The sequence below is a fragment of the Octopus bimaculoides genome, chromosome 26 (genome assembly GCF_001194135.2).
Source record: "Octopus bimaculoides isolate UCB-OBI-ISO-001 chromosome 26, ASM119413v2, whole genome shotgun sequence".
NCBI lineage: Eukaryota > Metazoa > Mollusca > Cephalopoda > Octopoda > Octopodidae > Octopus > Octopus bimaculoides.
This window is the reverse complement of record NC_069006.1, coordinates 9,359,202-9,378,352: the sequence shown is the minus strand read 5'-3', so window position 1 is coordinate 9,378,352 and position 19,151 is coordinate 9,359,202. Positions and strand designations below refer to the sequence as shown.

General features: G+C 38.4%; 1 protein-coding gene across 1 annotated transcript in view; it reads right to left on the bottom strand.

Annotated features, from left to right (window-relative positions):
• Positions 1 to 1,450: 1,450 nt before the first annotated feature.
• Positions 1,451 to 19,151, bottom strand: part of LOC106867632 (rootletin) — a 301,162-nt gene continuing 283,461 nt past the window's right edge. The window contains exons 31-35 of the mRNA XM_052976898.1: positions 18,501 to 18,630; positions 17,630 to 17,830; positions 16,510 to 16,679; positions 14,344 to 14,485; positions 1,451 to 12,490 (exon numbers count right to left, since the gene is read on the bottom strand). Of these exons, the coding sequence (XP_052832858.1) occupies positions 12,170 to 12,490; positions 14,344 to 14,485; positions 16,510 to 16,679; positions 17,630 to 17,830; positions 18,501 to 18,630 (964 nt within the window). The 3' untranslated portion in view covers positions 1,451 to 12,169. The remainder of the gene's footprint in view (positions 12,491 to 14,343; positions 14,486 to 16,509; positions 16,680 to 17,629; positions 17,831 to 18,500; positions 18,631 to 19,151) is intronic.

Sequence of the window (19,151 nt, the reverse complement as noted above, 5' to 3'; positions counted from 1 at the left end):
AAGAATAAAATATTGGTGTATAAGAATGGTTAATAAAGACAAATTTATAAGAGAGGAGGAAGAGGAGATGTGCATTTCTGTTAAATAAACCTCAGTATATGCCTGGTATTTTATCTTACAGGTCTGAGATGAATGACAAAGTGAAATCAAAAACGGTGGTGGGATTTGAATTTAGAAAGGGATAGACCCTAATACCAAAAGGCATTAACACTGGTAACTGGCATCCCTCCACAGCTTTTGTGCGTTGATAGAAAACAAAATAAAAAATGTTATAAATATTTCAATACAGAAAAATTTTTTTTTTAAAAACCGTGGATAAACTGTTTTCTATTTATGGTTGTCAACATAAGATAGGGCATGTGTTTAAGGGTCAGACGGAAGAAATGTAGTCTCTTAAAAGTATCAGCCCTTCTGGGTATGAATATAAAGAGGGAAAGTGAAATATGCAACAATAATTTTCTGCATTTGATGGCATAAAAGACTTGTCGGGTGCATTAGTCACACCCTAATTTCAGCAGCTCATATTTAATGTCAGGAACGAAATTAGTTTCAGGGAGGAGGTCCAGCTTTGGATATGGGACCAGGAGTGATACTTTTGAGACACACACACACACGTATATATATATACATATATATACACACACATTCATAAATACATATAGAAACATACATATATTTTATTGGTTCACTAACCTTGAGTTAGCACTTAATATACATTGGCTTCTGATTGCTTCATATATATCTATATATATATATATCTTCATATATATATATATATATATATATAAAATTGTTAAACAGGACATCAAACATTGAGGTAAGGCAAACATCTCGAGTCATATACAATATTATTACAGGAAGAATTTCTTTTCATAATAATATTGCATTTGACTTGAGATGTTTGCCTTGCCTTAATGTTTGATGTCCTGTTTAGCAATTTTATATCCGCTACATTGGAAATCTGCAATGGCTCCATAACTACCATCCCAGCTATAAACCTTGGCACTCCAGTAATCTGTTACAGCACTTACCTAATCATTTAGATCACCCCATACTTTGTATATACATACATATGTATATACATATATATATATAAAACACAATATATATGCATATATATATATATATATATATATATATATATACATATACATATATATATATACTTATGCACATATACAAATATTCTTTGCACATATATATATATATATGTGTGTGTGTATGCATATACATACACAAACCCACATCTATATGTGTGTCTTTTATGCCATCATGGGATATCGTAATGGGATATCGCAATGACAATTACTTTGAAGGAATGCCAGGCTCTGTCAGAGGGAAACAGTTTTTTGCCGTATAAAGGCGGCAGGTTGGCTTTGATATGAGTAGATGCAGATATATTTATCAAAGTGAATAAATCTAGACGAGAAGTTAGACAAATACAACAACATCTTATGCATAATTTTATTGTAAGGCACTACAATAATGGATATAGTAGTCTATTACAGTGATATTTTGGTTAATTAATTAACTAATTAAAAGATATATTAATGATATGTCTACTAAAATTTTAACCATTTGACATTAAAACTGGCCATACCTGGCCCAAATATTCTGTTTTATTTTCAAAGTGGCCAGATCTGGCCTGTCACACCTTCCCTACAATGTCATTCTAAAATTAAACAATCATGTCGTTGGAACCTCAAAGTTATGAGATAATGCATAGTTAATTAAAGACAATGTGAATAAATAGGCATAAAATTTGTTGCTGGAGAAATGTGAATGCTAAAGGGTTAAAAATGAACACTAATGAAGTAATTAACTTTGATCTGTGAATGTCTGATTGTCAACTTATTAATAAAGATGTCCTGTTGGAAGCAAAATTCTTTACACATATACAACCAAGGCAAACCTGCATCTCAGGTGGAAAATGGAAACGTGTTACAGGTTATTAAAATGTTAAGGCACTGTACTAAGTATATATGTGAATGTGTGTGTGTGTACTTAAAAAGTTGTTGGTTATAGGTGGTCAGAAAGTGACCGTTGGTTTTGCACCAATAAAGTCCTTAGTAGTAGTGTGCTGCAAAGAATTTTATAGGTGTGAAACCAATGGTCACTCTCTGACAAGCCATCACCAACATCATCATCATCGTTTAACGTCCACTTTCCATGCTAGCATAGGTTGGACGATTTGACTGAGGACTGGTGAAACCAGATGGCTACACCAGGCTCCAATCTAATTTGGCAGAGTTTCTACAGCTGGATGCCCTTCCTAACGCCAACCACTCAGAGAGTGTATATATATATATATATATATATGTGGAAGTTAATGGGGAAAATAGGTGTTGCATTATGAAATTCTACATTACAGCACTATTTTCAGCAATACAATGTTTCCATAGGGGGGATGCCTTTATCATGCATAATAATACATACAGACGTGTGAACTTGAGGTCTCAATATGATTCCCTATTGTCTACATGCCCTGGTTCAGTATATAAGTGCTTCCTTTGCATATCTGCATATTATCTTCCAAGCACCTTGCTGAACATCACCATTTACAGGCTTTCAGAGAGTAAGTCCTAACTTGTTGTGGCCAGGATATACATATACACACACACACATGTATGTATATATCATAACCAGTAATACTATTAAGTATAGTGATAACTACATCACTTTACTGGAATCAGAATGGATGGTGATAATCTGTGGAGTAGCAGCCACGCATCTAATTATACACATAAAACATACTCTGTGTGTGTGTGGGTGCGTGTTCTCATCTAATTATAAGACAGCAACTTACTGATATTGCCTTTGACTTCTATTATTATTATTATTATTATTACATTAGACAAAAATATCTTGTAGTATTTGTTCCAGTTCTTTACATTTGCAGTTTGAATTCTGCCTTTCAACCCCTCTGGAGTGGATAAAATAAAGGACCAGCCAAGTGCTAGGGATTGAGGTAATCATCTTGTCCCTCTCTACCATCCAAACTGCTGGCTTTGTAACTAAATTAGAAACAGACATCCTCCTCATCATTGTATGTTAATGTGCATTGACAACATGTAGGCATGTCTCTCCATCATTTAATTAATGACGGGAAAGTTGCTTTATCTTCCTTTAATTTTCTAAACGAGGGACGTCAGAACATTTGAACATCTCCCCTCATTAACAGTGGTTGGGGTAGGGTTAGAGAAAAGGCCTGTCTTTTATTAAAACACATGTGGTTTAATGTGGCTGCTTCTGGAGGAGCAGGAAAAAGTGCAAGCAGCAAATTAAGTATTAATTATGGCCAGAGAGGTGAAAAAATAAAACAAAAACAAACTAAACATTAACAAATGCAGAAATAATCAGAGGGAGGAACTTAATAATTGGCTCCTGGAAAAGAAAAGAACTGGAAGATGTATGTTACAAAGGCCAGTACTACCTTGCCCACAGAATATATACTAAGCAGTGAACAAGGAGGGGAGTGGAGCAACATACTTTTGGTTTTCTAAAAATGGAATGGGTTTTTATACTCTCTCAAAGGAAAAGTGAGAAGAAACCCCCAGAAGATATATGGCATAATGTGTGTTCTTTCAACCAGTGTACGGCATATGGAAATGTAATCTTGGTATTTCAGACTAAAGATAAGGTGAAGCAACTGGTGGAGTTGGTGCATCACACACACCTGGCCACAAATTGGTGCCACAAAATCAGTAGTGATGTTGGCACTTAGCTTGTCCAAACTTTGTGGCACAGACTGAGCAAGTAAAGAATGCAGAAGTGACACAAAATATGTTGTGATTGGAGGGGAATCTGTATTGATATGCAAGTTCTGATGACCACCTACCTCCAACCCAAAGACTATATTCCGGAGCTGTACCCCACTGCGAAGGGAGAAAGCCCTGTTGCTATATGAACCATGCAAGGGCTTTCTGGTCAGAGGTGCAGGAAAAGCAGAGTAAAAGAGAAAGCTGCAGACAAGAGCAGAAGCAGCAATAACATCAAATATGAAGACTCTTCACTTTCCATAGTAGTAGAGGCCATAGCTCTAAGTGTAGCCAAAAACAATCACCGAGCAAGAAGACCAAAGGAAGGGCTTCCTCCCAGTAGTATCTCTCAATAGTTTTGTGATGATAATGAATAAATGGAAAAGAGAGAGCAGTGACAAAGTGTTATGGAAGGCAAAAAGAAAAAGGGAATGATCCCAAACCAGATGCAAAAAGGAGGAGCCCTCCCCCATCGCCTCTTTGCTGAAGGACCAATAAACTTTTGATTGAACTTACAAAAGACCTGAAGGAAGACAAAGAGAATTGTCTATTGTTTTTTTCTTTTGCTGCCTTCCCCTGTTTTTTATATACCCACGGCACAGCTCCAATACATCCTGTAATCCCTTTATAAAACATTTCATATAAATAAATGGGTTGCAGGGACAAAGAATTGACAGGATTAATAATAATAATAATAATAATAATAATAATAATAATCTTTTCTGCTGTTGCCATAAGGCCTGAAATTTTGGGGTAGGGGCATAGTGGATTACATTGATCCCCTCCCCCAGTGCTCAGCTGGTATTTTATTTTATCAACCCTGAAAGAATGAAAGGCAAAGTTGACCCCAGTGGCATTTGAACTCATGATGTAAGAGTCAGAAGAAATGTCGCTAAGCATTTTGTCCAGCATGGTAACAATTCTGCCAGCTCACCGCTGCAATAACAACAACAATAATAATGGTTTCAGATTTTGACCCAAGGCCAACAGTTTTAGGAGGAAAGAGTTAATTGATTATATCAACCCCCCACCCCATACTTGACAGGTACTTTATTAATAATAAATTGTCTTATAGACACAAGGACAGAAATATTAGGGAAGGAGTAAAGCAAATTAAATTAACTCCATACTTAATTGGCATTTATTTCATCAACCCCAAAAAAGATGACATTGGTATGACTTGAACTCTAAACCTTAAGGGCCATTAAACACTTTTAAGGTATTTTGTGTGACATTCCAACCATTCTGCCAATCAACTGTTCTAAATAATACCACATGTTGATAGTGAATACAAGAGAAGCAGGTTCAAATCAGAATCTAAGTCAGGATCATAACTCATGTGTGTGTGTGTGTGTGTGTGTGTATGTAATACGTTTATGAGAGTGCAGGTGTGACTGTGTGGTTAAAAAGCTTGCTTTCCTACCATGTGGTTTGGGGTTCAGTCCCACAGCACAGCATCTTGGGGAAGTGTTTTCTGCTTTTAGCATGGACTGACCAAAGCCTTGAGAGTAAGTGGATTTGATAGACAGAAAACTGAAAGAAGCCTGTTGTGTATATATATATATATATATATATATATATATATATATATATATATATATATACACGCATACATGTATATATGTGTGTGTGCTTGTGTGTACTGTTGTCTTGTCATCATGAGATGGTTGTAAAGGAGCATTAATTGTCATAAAAGCAATGTGGTTCATTCCCAGTCTTCTGTGAAGAAACATATCTGGCTGTCGGGGGTAGGGTGAGAAATATTACCTTGGCTCAGAAACAGGTGAGGGTTGGTGACAGGAAGGGCATCCGGCTGCAGAAAATCCACTTCAACAAATTCAATCTGATCCATGCAAGCAGGAAAAGTGGATGTTAAAATGATAACGAGGACGGCCATAAATTTCAGAGTTCAATTTCAAAGTATGGCATCTCGGGCTATTGTTCTACCATAGCTTCAATTTGATCCAAACCTCATCAGTGAAATTAGGTCAGTGGAAACTGTGGAGAAGCCTTAATCAATCAGATGGACATTTCCAGTAATGTAAAGGACCAGTACTGCTGTATGCAATGTTATGCTGATTCTGCCTTAAGATTACATCATTAAGTCACAAAATGTCTGTGGAGTACTCAGCCTATGAGCAGTAATGGAATTTTTGGAATACTTATGGCTGAAACAGATCAAGGAAGAGGATCAATTGATTATCTTTTGTCTTCCTATGTGCTTAAGTAATTGAACTGCAGCCATGCTGGAGCACCACCTTGAAGGCCAAACAAATTGACCTCAGTACTTATTTTATTGGTTTCTTTTGCTGAACTGTTAAGTTACATGGATGTAAATAAACCAACACCTGTTGTCAAGTTACAACAGACACACACATACATATGATGGGCTTCCACACAGTTTCCATCAACCAAATTCACTCACAAGGTACTGGTTCTCCTAGGGCTATAGCAGAAACCACTTGACCAAGGTGCGCCACACTGTGGAACTGAACCCAAAACCCTTTGTCCTCAATGTCCAAGATTTCCTTCAGATTTTAGTCCTTGTTTCCTATGTTTTGGTTAATATAAAGCTTTCCTTTCGTAAGTCCAAAGTTACTCTGGCAATTCACAAAATATTGGGAACGTGTATCGTGTATGGTGCAGGGAAATATGTTCTGTGTATCACCACATGTGGTAATACAGAAGACAGGCATGTGGTTAAAAAAACAGCGTCTATGTATGAGACAAGGAGGAGAGTTTGTGCTAGAAATAGCAACCAAATCTCTCTCCTCCATCTTAACACTTTGCCTGTTCAAAGCATTTTCATAAATTTGTCCTAAATGTTGATTCTTCTCTTCAGACTTTTGGTTTATCTTTGTTTCATACATTCTGAGAAATATAAAGCCTCCTTTCACAAGTCCCAGAATCACCCTGGCAATTTATAAAATATTGTCAAATTGTTGTACATGATGGATGCCAGGGCAATATGAAACATGTCCTGTGTATCGCCACATCCGATGATCCACAGGACGGGTAAAAGGTTAAGAGCTAAGTTGCTGATACTTTTCTAGTCTGCCAAGCCAGTGGAGCTCATTTCCTCAAAGCTGACCACAGTGTGATTTGAACTCAGGATGTAAAGAACCAGAACAAATGCTGCAGTAATGATTCAGCCAGCTCATCACTTTTATGGGAATTCAATGATTTGCACTCCTACAAATAATGGTTTCCCACTTTGGGACAAGGGCAGCGATTTTGAGGCGAGGTTAAGTGGATTACATTGATCCCAGTGCGTAACTGGTATTTATTTAATCAATCCCGAAAGGATGAAAGGCAAAGTCAACCTTGGCAGAATTTGAACTCAGCAGAATTTGAACGTAGCAGCAGATGAAATATCACTAAGCATTTTGCCAGTGTGCTAATGATTCTGCCAGCTTACCACCTTTAATAATAATAATAATGATTTCAAATTCGTTGAGGTTGACTTTGCCTTTCATATTTTTGGGGTCGATAAATTAAGTACCAGTTGTGTAGTGGGGCCGATCTAATCGACTGGCCCCATCCCCCAAAATTTTGTGCCTTGTGCCTAGCATAGAAACGAATAATGATTTCAGATTTTTGCCACAAGGGCAGCTAGGGGGAGGGGATTAGGTCGATTACATCGACCCCAGTGCTCGACTGGTACTGACCCCGAAAAGATGAAAGGCAAAGTCAACCTCGATGGAGTTTGAACTTAGAACGTGAGGGCAGATGAAATACTGCTCAGCTCATGCCTTATAAATAAAAGAATATAAAACATCACACCGATGCACATGCTTGTGAGCACGTGCATGTGTATATGAGTGTGTGTACAGAGATAGCGCTATGTAAATAAATGCAGACACACCAGAATGGTGTCAAAGACGTTCATGAGGTCTATGGTTCAAGCCTATGGAGTGGCACCTTAGGCAAATGTCTTTGGTCAGCTTCTGATCAACTGAAGCCTACTGGATGGAAACTGTGTGGAAGCTTACTGAATTGACTGTACCTGTAATGCTAAGTGCTAGCCTTGTCGCACACACACACACATACACTGTCAAGCTAAATCTCTGTCGGAGGATTATGTTAAAGTCTGTGGAGTATTCAGCCACTTATATAAATCATAATTCAATGAAAGACTCATTGACGAAACTGAAAAAAGGATCCACTTACCTTTTTTACTTACATTACCAGAGATATTACGCATCCACACACACACGTGCATATAGATATATATGCGTGTGTGTGTGCACGTATGTGGGTAAATATATATAAACAATATGTGTTTCTGTGTGTAAAAGCATAACACATAGACACACATATATACATGCACGAATATATATGTATATATAAATGTGTGTTTTTACGCACACACATGCAAATATGTGTGTGTGCATGTACATGCACAAATATATATGTAAATATATGAATAATTTATGTGTGTAATACATTGGCACACACACATATACATATATGTGTGTGTGTGTAAATATATACAAATAATATGTGTCTCTGTGCGTAAAAGCTTAATACACAGACACATTCACACATATATACATGCATGAATATATGTGTATGTATATATAAATGTGTGTGTGTGTGTGTACATAGACACACTCACATATACATATCTATTTATCTATGTATATATAGATATATATGCGTGTGTGTGTGTGTCTAAGTGAATATATATATGTATATGTGTGTGTGTGTGTGTGTGTGTGTGTGTGTGTGTGTGTCTATGTGAATATATATACACCTTACTGATCCCCTTCACATCCATCTGTCCATGCTGCTAGCATATCTTAGACAAGAGTAGATTTGAGGCAGAATCTTTACGGCTAGATGTACTTCACGAAGTTGACCCTTTCCCGTTCTCCAGGAAAGGGATTCCTCTTTTTAAAATTCCAGTGAAATTCGAAAGTACAGAGATAGCAGATGAAAAATTGTTGACAGGAAATGACGACAATGATGACGTTGCTATTAGTAACAGAGCTGCATGTGGTGATGTCTGATCAATATCATCATCATCATTTAGCGTCTGCTTTCCATGCTGGCATGGGTTGGACAGTTTGACTGAAACTGGTAAGCTGGGGAGCTGCACCAGATTCCAATTGTATGTTCTAGCATGGTTTCTACAGCTGGATGTCCTTTCTATCACCAACCCCTTTACAGAGTGTACTGGGTGCTTTTTATGTGCTGGTTACGTGACACCGACATTGGCCACAACTAATGATTTCACTTGGCTTGACGGGTCTTCTCAAGCACAGCCTCCATGAGTCTCAACATTAGAAGGATGCTTCTTACGTGCCACTGGCATCGGCCACTACAACAGCTTTTACAAACAGTCACAGTCTCTCTCTCTCTCTCACACATACAAGTATATGACAGGTTTCTTTTAGTTTCCACCTACCAAATCCACTCAAAAGACATTGTTTGTCCAGGAGTTATAAAAGAAGATACTTGCTCAAGATGTTGCATGGTGAGACTGAACTTGAAGCCATACACTTGAGAAGCGAATTTCTTAACTACTTAGCCATCCTGCTCCACGCATACACATGTATGCATGTGTGTGCACACACTCCTCTAAACTTTAATGGTTAGCATGGTTGTCCTACAACAACATGTGGTTTGTATATATATATATATATATATATATACACATATTGAGAATAATAAGGTAGTCAGAATGTTGGATGATTATATTTGTATTTACATTTTTAGCACTTTCTTCCGTTATTGGTAAATCTGATATTGAAAGAAAGTGCTAAATATGTAACTGAAAATATACATAATCACCCAACATTCTGACTTTCTTGTTATTCTCAATATACGCTATCAGTCCATCTCTTCAAGAACTCTCTACATATATATCATATATATATATGCATATAAATACAATAGACTTTTTCATTGAGGGTGATGTAGGAGCGTTCAGCTTTTGCTGGATGACCTCCTCAAATGATTTGATTATAGTGATCAAAAGTCTGTGTTGCACATTAGCTCAGCCACGCGTCAGTTGTCCAGGTGATCACAGAGCAATGTGAGATGAAGTGTTTTGCTCAAGAACACAATGCACTATCATCATCGATCAACATCCGTTTTCCATGCTGAGGTCTGGAGAGCCAGCAGCTGAACCAGGCCCGAATCTGATCTGGTGGAGTTTCTGCAGCCGGATGCCCTTCCTAATGCCAACCACTCCAAGAGCTTAGTGGGTGCTTTTTATGTGCCACCGGCACAGGAGCCAGTAAGGTGGGCCTGGCAACAATCACGTTTGGTGCTTTTTACGTGCCACCACCACAGGAGCCAGTCAGTGGGTACTGGCATTGGTCATGATTGGTTGGTGCTTTGTATGTGTATATATATGTATATATATATATACATACATATATACATATATATATATATATTTATCTGTCTGCATGCATATTTGCTTTAACATCCGTTTTCCTTTTCCATGCTGGCATGGCTGAGCCAAATATATTACTGGGGTTTTGCTTTAGAGCTGGATGCTCTTTCTGTCATTGACACTTACCTGCTTTGCAAATAAGAGAGTCTCTTATTCCACGTCTTCCAAAAGCGCAGAGGAAGCGGACTATTTGTTACCAGGCAAATAACAACGTCACTGCTCGTAGCACAGGGATTTTTGGAGAAGCCCAAATCCAAACAAACCCATATATACTTACACTCTTATATGTATACACACACTCATATATATATATAGCTACATATATATACAATGGGCTTTGTATAGTTTTCTTTGTATAGAATCATCCACTCACAAGATATTGGTCTGCCAAAGTCTATAGAAGAAAACATTTACTCAAAGTGTCATACAGGACTGAACCCAAAACCACAAGGTTACAAAGTGAACTTGTTAACCACACAGCCATGCCTCCATTGATTGTACTGTGACGATTTTTGATACTCTCATATCTTTTGAAATCCTTCACATTAAGAACACACACTATATTATATTTTTCTCAATCTGCTATTTTGTCAGATGGTGCTGTCACACGTGTGACAGTGGCAGGAGTGCTTTTTTTCTTCATGGGAAAGATGTCTAAAAAGGTGGAGGAGATGGTAGCTTCCTTATATATATATATATATATATATATATATATCTGTTTATGCGTATGTATATATGTGCATACACACACACACACATGGTTCAGGGTCAAAACACCTGATGATAATTTGATGCCATCAAATTCTCCAGTCCAAAGTTCCATTCACCAGACTTATCAATAACAATACACACACACACACATGTATATGTGTATGTATATATATACATATATATATATATATACCCACACACAAACACACACCCCAATCTACCTATCTGTCTATGTAATTATTGAATGACAGGGGAACAGTTGTAATACAATCAACTTTATTAGCTTATGATGTTGCACAAGCACTCAGCCTACGAGCATGCTGCTTCTTATAGCAGAAACAACTGCAAGCTAATGAAGGTGATTACACAACTCGTTCCCTTGCCATTCATTAATTAATATTATGCTCTGTATTCACCTAACACTTTTATTCTTAAGCATTTGACTATTGAGTTCTGACAACAGTTTATTAATACTCTATACACACACACACACACACACGCACGACGGGCTTCTTTCAGTTTCCATCTACCAAATCCATTTACAAGACTTTGGTCAGCTCGAGGCTATAGTAGAAGACACTGAACCTGGAACCATGTGGTTGGTAAGCAAACTTCTTCTCACACAGCCACACCTGCACCTGTTTTATATGCTCTCCGTCACAAGACATCTCTCTTACAATAGCTGTAGACGTAACACGAAGATACGAAAGGCCGAAATAAAAACTAGAAAATTCACCTCTAAATAATAAATTCTTTCTTTCGTTTGTATTTGTTAGTGGTCAGGACATTTTGTGGTTATGAAACATTCGTTTTAAAAGCTAAACCTAACAAGTGATATGTTTTGTTCGTTTGTTTTTTTTTTTTTGTCATGCAATGAATAACATAATTCATTTGTAACAATGATATTTTTTTGTTTCCATATTTCATTATTGATATTATTGTTATCATTATTGACATCATGAAATATTTAATCACATATACACAAACATACATTGCAACCATGCACAATATTCTTACAAATAAAATTGGGAATGAAAGAGAGTTACCTAACAAAGTATATGTGCATTTGTGTGTGAGAGAAAGAAAAAGAGAGAGAGAGAGAGAGAGAGTGTGTGTGAGAGTGAGAAAGACAGAGAGAGAGAGAGAGAGAGAGAGAGACAGAGATGAGAAATAGTTTTTTAAATGATTTGAAAAAACAAAAAAAATACAAATTTATAGAAAACCGACATGTTTCCTAATAAGGCCACGGATCACTTGATGTTAGAAAGGGGAAAAAGGAAAAGCAGAAGAAAGTCTACTTTTTTACTTTATGACGAAAGGATGAGTTGGTGACATTTCTATGCAAGTGGCCGGCGCCACCAGTGCGTAACGGGGAGTGACTACGCACTGGAGATAGTTTGACAGGAGGTGAGACGCCCTTGTGCATTAGATCAAGTTTTTTAGTTTCATGTTCTAGCAAAATTGGGTTTAGACTGCTGTCACGGGTGACATTGGATAAAGAGTTATCTAAGAGGAAGCGGATATCCTTGATCTCATCTCCAGTACGAACACTGCGAGAGATGTAGCTCTGTCGTTTCTGAATCTCTTGTTTCAGCTGGTCCTTAAGAGTTGATACCTGGAAAGAGACAAAATTAAACGTTATATAAATCAATTAAATGCCTAATTTTCTGAGATAATAATATTGTTTACAGATGATAATTGTGAAAGCACATGGCTTAGTGGTTAGGGTGTTGCAATGACAATTACTAAATCATGGGTTCAATTCCCAGACCGTCTCCATTCAGTCAAGGGGCATTTTTCCTTATCCTTTTCTCTAATTCATCTTTCAAGTTACTTGGCCTCTGTAGAAGGGTATCCAGCAGTAGAAACCTAGTCAGAGCTAACTTTGGGTGCCTGATGCAGCTCTATAGCTCATTGGACCCTGTCAAACTGTCCAATCCATGCCAGCATGGAAAATACATATTGATGATGATGATGATGATGATTTACAAATTGTTTCAATCAATTTGGTCACCAGTTGTCATTAAGTGCCTTATCTTCAAACACACAGATTTGGTAGGTTTCAGAAGTAGGTATTCTTTTATTCTTTTATTCTTTTACTTGTTTCAGTCTTTTGACTGTGACCATGCTGCAGCACCACCTGAAAAGGCTTTAGTTGAACAAATCGACCCCAAGACTTATTCTTTGTAAGCCTAGTACTTATTCTATTGGTCTCTCTTGCCGAACTGCTAAGTCAAAGGGATGTAAATACACCAACATCGGTTGTCAAACAGTAGTGGGGGGACAAACACACAATGGGCTTTTTTCAGCCTTCGTGTACCAAATCCACTCACAAAGCTTTGGTTGGCCCAAGACTATAGTAGAAGACACTTGCCCAAGATGCCACGCAGTAGGATTGAACCAGGAACCATGTGGTTGGGAAGCAAGCTTCTTACCACACAGCCATGCCTAGGTGTAGACATATACAGTCTAAACATGGGGTTGATAGTTGAGAAAATAATTTATACATACATTTCTATATACACTGTAGAATGTGTGTGTGTTTGTGTGTGTATTCTCTCTCTCTCTTGGAGAGGCACAAGCACCTACACACACATATACACACGTGGCAGTAACTTCCGCCTACCAAATTCAATCACAAAGCTTCGGTCGACTCGGGGCTATAACAGAAGACACTCGCCCAAAGTGCCACGCGGTGAGACTGAACCCGAAACCATGTGGCTGGGAAGCAAGCTTCCTAACCACACAGCCATGGCCAGCCCAGGACTGTAAGTCGTGAGTTTGATTCCTGGAGGTGCATTGTGGCCTTAAGCAAGATACTTTATTACATATTGCTCCAGTTCACCGAGTTGGCAAAATAAAAAAAGAAAAAAGAAAAAAAGTCAGCCTTGTCATATTCGGTGTCATGCGGAGTCTCCCTGAGAACTATGTTAAAAGTACACGTGTTTGTGGAGTACTCAGCCACTTGCATGTTAATCGGATCAACTGGAATCCTTGCCATCGTAACCAATGGAGAGTCAGTTTTCTAACATACATATATGATGATGATGATGATGTTGATGTTGATGAAGATATATAATACACATACATACAAATAGATATTTCTATATACATCATCTTAAGTATCTTTGATTAACAAATGTTTATATAACTTTGAAGTCAGAGAAGATGAGAAAGAGAGACAGAAAGGAAGGGGCAGAGAAACAGATAGAAACATAGACAAGAGTCAGAGAAAAGAAACAGAGAAAGACACACACAGGAGAAGGAGAGGTGTAAGAGAAAGTGAAAGTAAGTGAGAAGGGTTTAGGGGACAGAATGAAAGACAAAATGAAGAGAAAAAGAGGGGGAATTGGAGTGAGAGAAGAACGAGACGGGGAGTTGGAGTGAGAGGAGAACAAGAGTGGGAGGTAGAATTAAAATCAGGATTGAGTACATTTCTGCAGAAGTGATTGTCTGTCAGTTACTTACCTGTTCTTCTAAGCCCTTCACACGTTGTCTATGAGAATGTTCTCTGACCTCTAAGGTACGTTCAGCCTGTAACTTGGCTGTTTGTAATCTTTCTGTTTCCATTTCTGTTTCAGCCCGGTGTCGAGTGGTCATATCAATTAAACTGTTGAAAGAGGAAGAAGAAGAAAGAAAAAAAGAAAAAGAAATGAGAATTTATTCCTAACATTGGTTTCAAATTCTGGCACAAGGCCAGCAATTTCAGGGGAGGGGCTAAGTCAATTACATTGACCCCAGTATGTAACTGGTACTTTTTCCATTGACCCTGAAAGGATGAAAGTCTAAGCTGACCTTGGCAGAATTTGAACTCAGAATGTAAAGACGGATGAAATGCTGCTAAGCAGTTTGCCTGGCCTGCTGAGGACTCTGTCACCTCAGTGCCTTCTTAATAATAATAATAATGATGATAATAATAATAATAATAATAATAATCCTTTCTGCTAAAGGCACAAGGTCTAAAATTTGGTGGGAGGGGACTAGTGAATCACATTGACCCCAGTGCATGACTGGTACTTAATTTATCAACTCCGAAAGGATAAAAGGCAAAGTCAACCTCAGCGGGATTTGAACTCAGAATGTAGTGACGGGTGAAATACCGCTAAGCATTTTATCCAGAGTACTAATGATTCTGCCAGTTCACCACCTTAACAATAATAATAATAATCCTTTCTACTAATAGGCACAAGTCCTATATTTGAGAGATGAGGAATTATGCACATTTGACGGATATTTGTCCTCATCTTGTTTGTTGTTAACACAACGTTTCGGCTGATATACCCTCGCCCAAGGCACCTGATGAAGGCTGGAGGGTATATCAGCTGAAACGTTGTGTTGACAACAAACAAGATGAGGACAAATATCCATCAAATGTAAATAATGTAAATAATGTATAGGCACAAGGCTTGAAAATTTTGGGGAGGAAACTAGTCGATTATATCGACCCCAGTGTTTTACTGGTACTTATTTTATCAACCCCAAAAGGATGAAAGGCAAAGTTGGCCTTGGTGGAATTTGAACTCAAAAATACCATCAGTAGGTGTGTGTGTGTGTGTGTGTGTATTATAAGTGAAATGAAATGATTTGGAGCTGTTTGGATATAGAATATTTGCAACAGCTGACGGGACATCTTGTCTGTTTTGGTGACTGGACCTTTTGGCACTGGAAGCAAACATGCATGCATGAGCAGTGATATAGACATAGAGATAGATAGAATGAGAGAGAAAGAGAGAGAGAGTGAGAGAGAGATTACGATTTATTGATTGAGCACCATGACATAAATACTTTTCCTCTCCTCGGACACAAAAATAGAAATATGTCCACACACATACAGAGAGAGAAGGAGGGAGAGGGTGACATTACAATTCATTACTTGAACACAGCTGACATAAACAGAGAAGGGGGAGATGGAGAAGGGGAGGGAACGAGGGGAAATAATGAAAACATCTCGTGTCAAATAAGTCAGCATTGAATCAATGAGGCCAAAGAGTTGGCAGCAACACAGATATGCTAAAACGCCTCACTCTATTATAAGCACATATGAGGGTGTTGTGTGTGTGTATCACAAAATGCTCCCTTCACCAAGACCCTTTCAAATACCCAGTAGTGCTTTTATGGGAGTGGCACTTTAGGGCCTACTGTATAAGCCTATATAGGTTTATACTCCAGGAGTAGTGTGGCACACTTAAGGACTCACTTTGGTGGCACACACTCTAGCCATGCCATTGCCAATGTCTAATCTGTGAAGGCATGTGGCTAAATGGTTAGGGGCATTTGGCTCATGATCGTATGGTCATAAGTTCAATACCCGACAGAGTGTTGTGTCGTTGACCAAGACACTTTATTTCACATTGGTCCAGTCAACTCAGCTGGAGTTGTACCAGTAATTCAAAAGGACCAGCCTTATCACATTCTGTGTCATGCTGAATCTCCCAAGAGAACTACATTAAGGGTCCGCATGTCTGTGGAGCGCTCAGCCAGTTGCGCATTAAATTCACAAACAGATTGTTCCATTAAGTGGATCAACTGCAACCCTTGTCATTATAACCGATGCCAGTCTACTTACACACACACACACAAAGAAAGGAAGATGTGACTAATGAGATTGATTGATTGAAATAATCTTTAACCCACCGTTGTGCGTGATTTTGTTCTGTTTCTGCCAGCTGCGCCTGCAGTTGATGTATCTGCTGTTTCAGATCATTGTTATCCTCTTCCAATTTGATAAGACTGCGGTCAAGATGGTTGCGTTCAAGGAAACTCTTGCTAGCCACCTCCTCTGTCTTTAGCTTTTCTCTTTCCACCTGAATGAAATGAAATGAATTCTTATACTATATTCTTATGCATACATGCTAAGGTACAAAATAATTATATATAGGTGCCTGGTGTTGCCATCTGGTTTCACCAGTCCTCAGTCAAATCGTCCAACCCATGCTAGCATGGAAAGCGGACGTTAAACAATGATGATGATGATGATGAGGTGCAGGTGTGGCTGTGTGGTAAGTAGCTTGCTTTCCAACCACATTGTTCCAGGTTCAATCCCACTGCATGGCACTTTGGGCAAGTGTCTCCTGCCATAGCCTCAGGCTGACCAAGGTCTTGTGAGTGGATTTGGTAGATGGAAACTGAAAGAAGCTTGTTGTATATGTGTGTGTGTGTGTTTGTCCCCCCACCATTGCTTGACAACCGATGTTGGTGTGTTTATGTCACTGTAACTTAGCAGTTTGGTAAAAGACACCAATAGAGTAAGTACGAGGCTTACAAAGAATAAGTCCTGAGGTCAATTTGTTTGACTAAAGGTGGTGCTCCAGCATGGCCGCAGTCAAATGACTGAAACAAATAAAAGAAAAAATATACATACATCTTAACCTGCACCTGGGTTCAGTCCTACCATGTGGCACTTTGGGCAAGTGTCTTCTGTTATAGCCCTAGGGCAGCCAGCCAACCAATGCCTTGTGAGAGAATTGGTTACATGGAAACTGTGTGGAAGCCTGTTGTATGTATGTGTAGGTGTATGTGCACTTGTATTTGTGCCTGTACCCCACACCACTGCTTGGCATCCCATGTTGGTTTGTTTACATCCCTCATAACTTAGTGGTTCAGCAATAAGAAGCCAATAGAATAAATACCACACTTAAAGAAAAAAAAACCCATAAGTACTAGGGCCGACTTGTTTGACTAAACCAAGTGGTGCCCCAGCATGGCCACAGTCCAATGATCGGAACCTAATCCAAACCTAGATGGCACTACTAACCTTATCAAGTGTCTTTCTCAAGGCATTTTTGTCTTTCTCCAGACGGATCTGAGATCTTTCCCATTCTTTCTTCTCTGTTTCAATATGAGAGAATTCCTGCTGATAATTGCCAAGTTGTTCTTGCAAAGATATCTTCTCAGACTGGATTTTCTGCAAGCGTTGGTTCAGTTCTTGTTCCTGTTCTTGCCGTTTAATCAGCATCTGGAAATTTAAACAATGAGCAACTTTATTAAAATGGTAGATTATGAATCAACTGAGAAGGACAATACAAAAAGTATTGAATAGTCTAAAATCTTCACATCTTTGGTTTTTTACCTCATTCTGAAAAAAAAAAAATTTATGTATACACACGCTGATATATAACCTCCGTTGGACTCCTTATTCGCATAATTACCGAACCTGGAGCTTAACTATGGTCTGTCCATAGCACTTACTCAGCATTACCTGAGTAACCTCTCATAACTTATATATATATATATGTGTACATTATCACCATCATCATCATCATTTAACATCTGTTGTCCCTACTGGCATGGGTTCGACAGTTTGATTGGGCTGGTACACTGGAAGGCTGCAACAGATTCCAGTCTGATTTGGCATGGTTTCTATGGCTGAATGCCCTTCCTAACGCCAACCACTCCGAGAGTGTAATGAGTGCTTTTATGTGCTACTGGCACGGGTGCCATTTGCATGACACCAGTATCTGCCATGCCTGGGATTTTGCTCGGCTTGATGGGTCTTCTCCTCAAGCACGACATAATGCCAAAGGTCTCGGTCATTGCCACCGTGAGGCCCAGCACTCGAAAGGAACTCAGCCATACACACACACACATATATATATACATATGTATATAGAGAGATAGTTATATACCTGATGGTTTTGTCTCAGTTGTCCTTCTAACTCAGAATTACGTAGTTCCATCTCAGTGTTATCATTCTGCATCGATTGGATACGGTCCATTAGATTTTGGCTTTGTTTCTTTATTTCATTCAATGATTGCCTAAAGTGGACAAGAAGAAAACATTATTGATTTCAAATTTTATTGATATTTTCATTATTACTTATCATTTCTCATTAGCACCATAATTACAAACGTTGGTAAAGTCGTCAGAGCAGCAGATCAAAATGAGTTGCAGTATTTAAGGCTAGTGTAGGCAGTATTGCTTGGGGGTAGGGAGTGGATCAACAAACTGAAGGGACAGCCCCTAGGTGGCACACAAACACACTAGCTACATCATTGCACATATATATATTTATATTGCTCATGACCAGCACAATGATATTGCTCACATGTCAATACACACATCGCTTGTAAAGTTAGGAAAAGCATCAGCATCCCCACCAAATCTCTCCTTTAAATATGTAACTGATGCCTCGTTCTTTTTAGGTTACTGCCATTGATAAAATGGCAAAATGGATAAGGGATTCGTAGCTTTCTCAAAAAAAAAAAAAAAATATATATACACACACACATATACACATACATATATATATACACACATATATATGTATATATATATA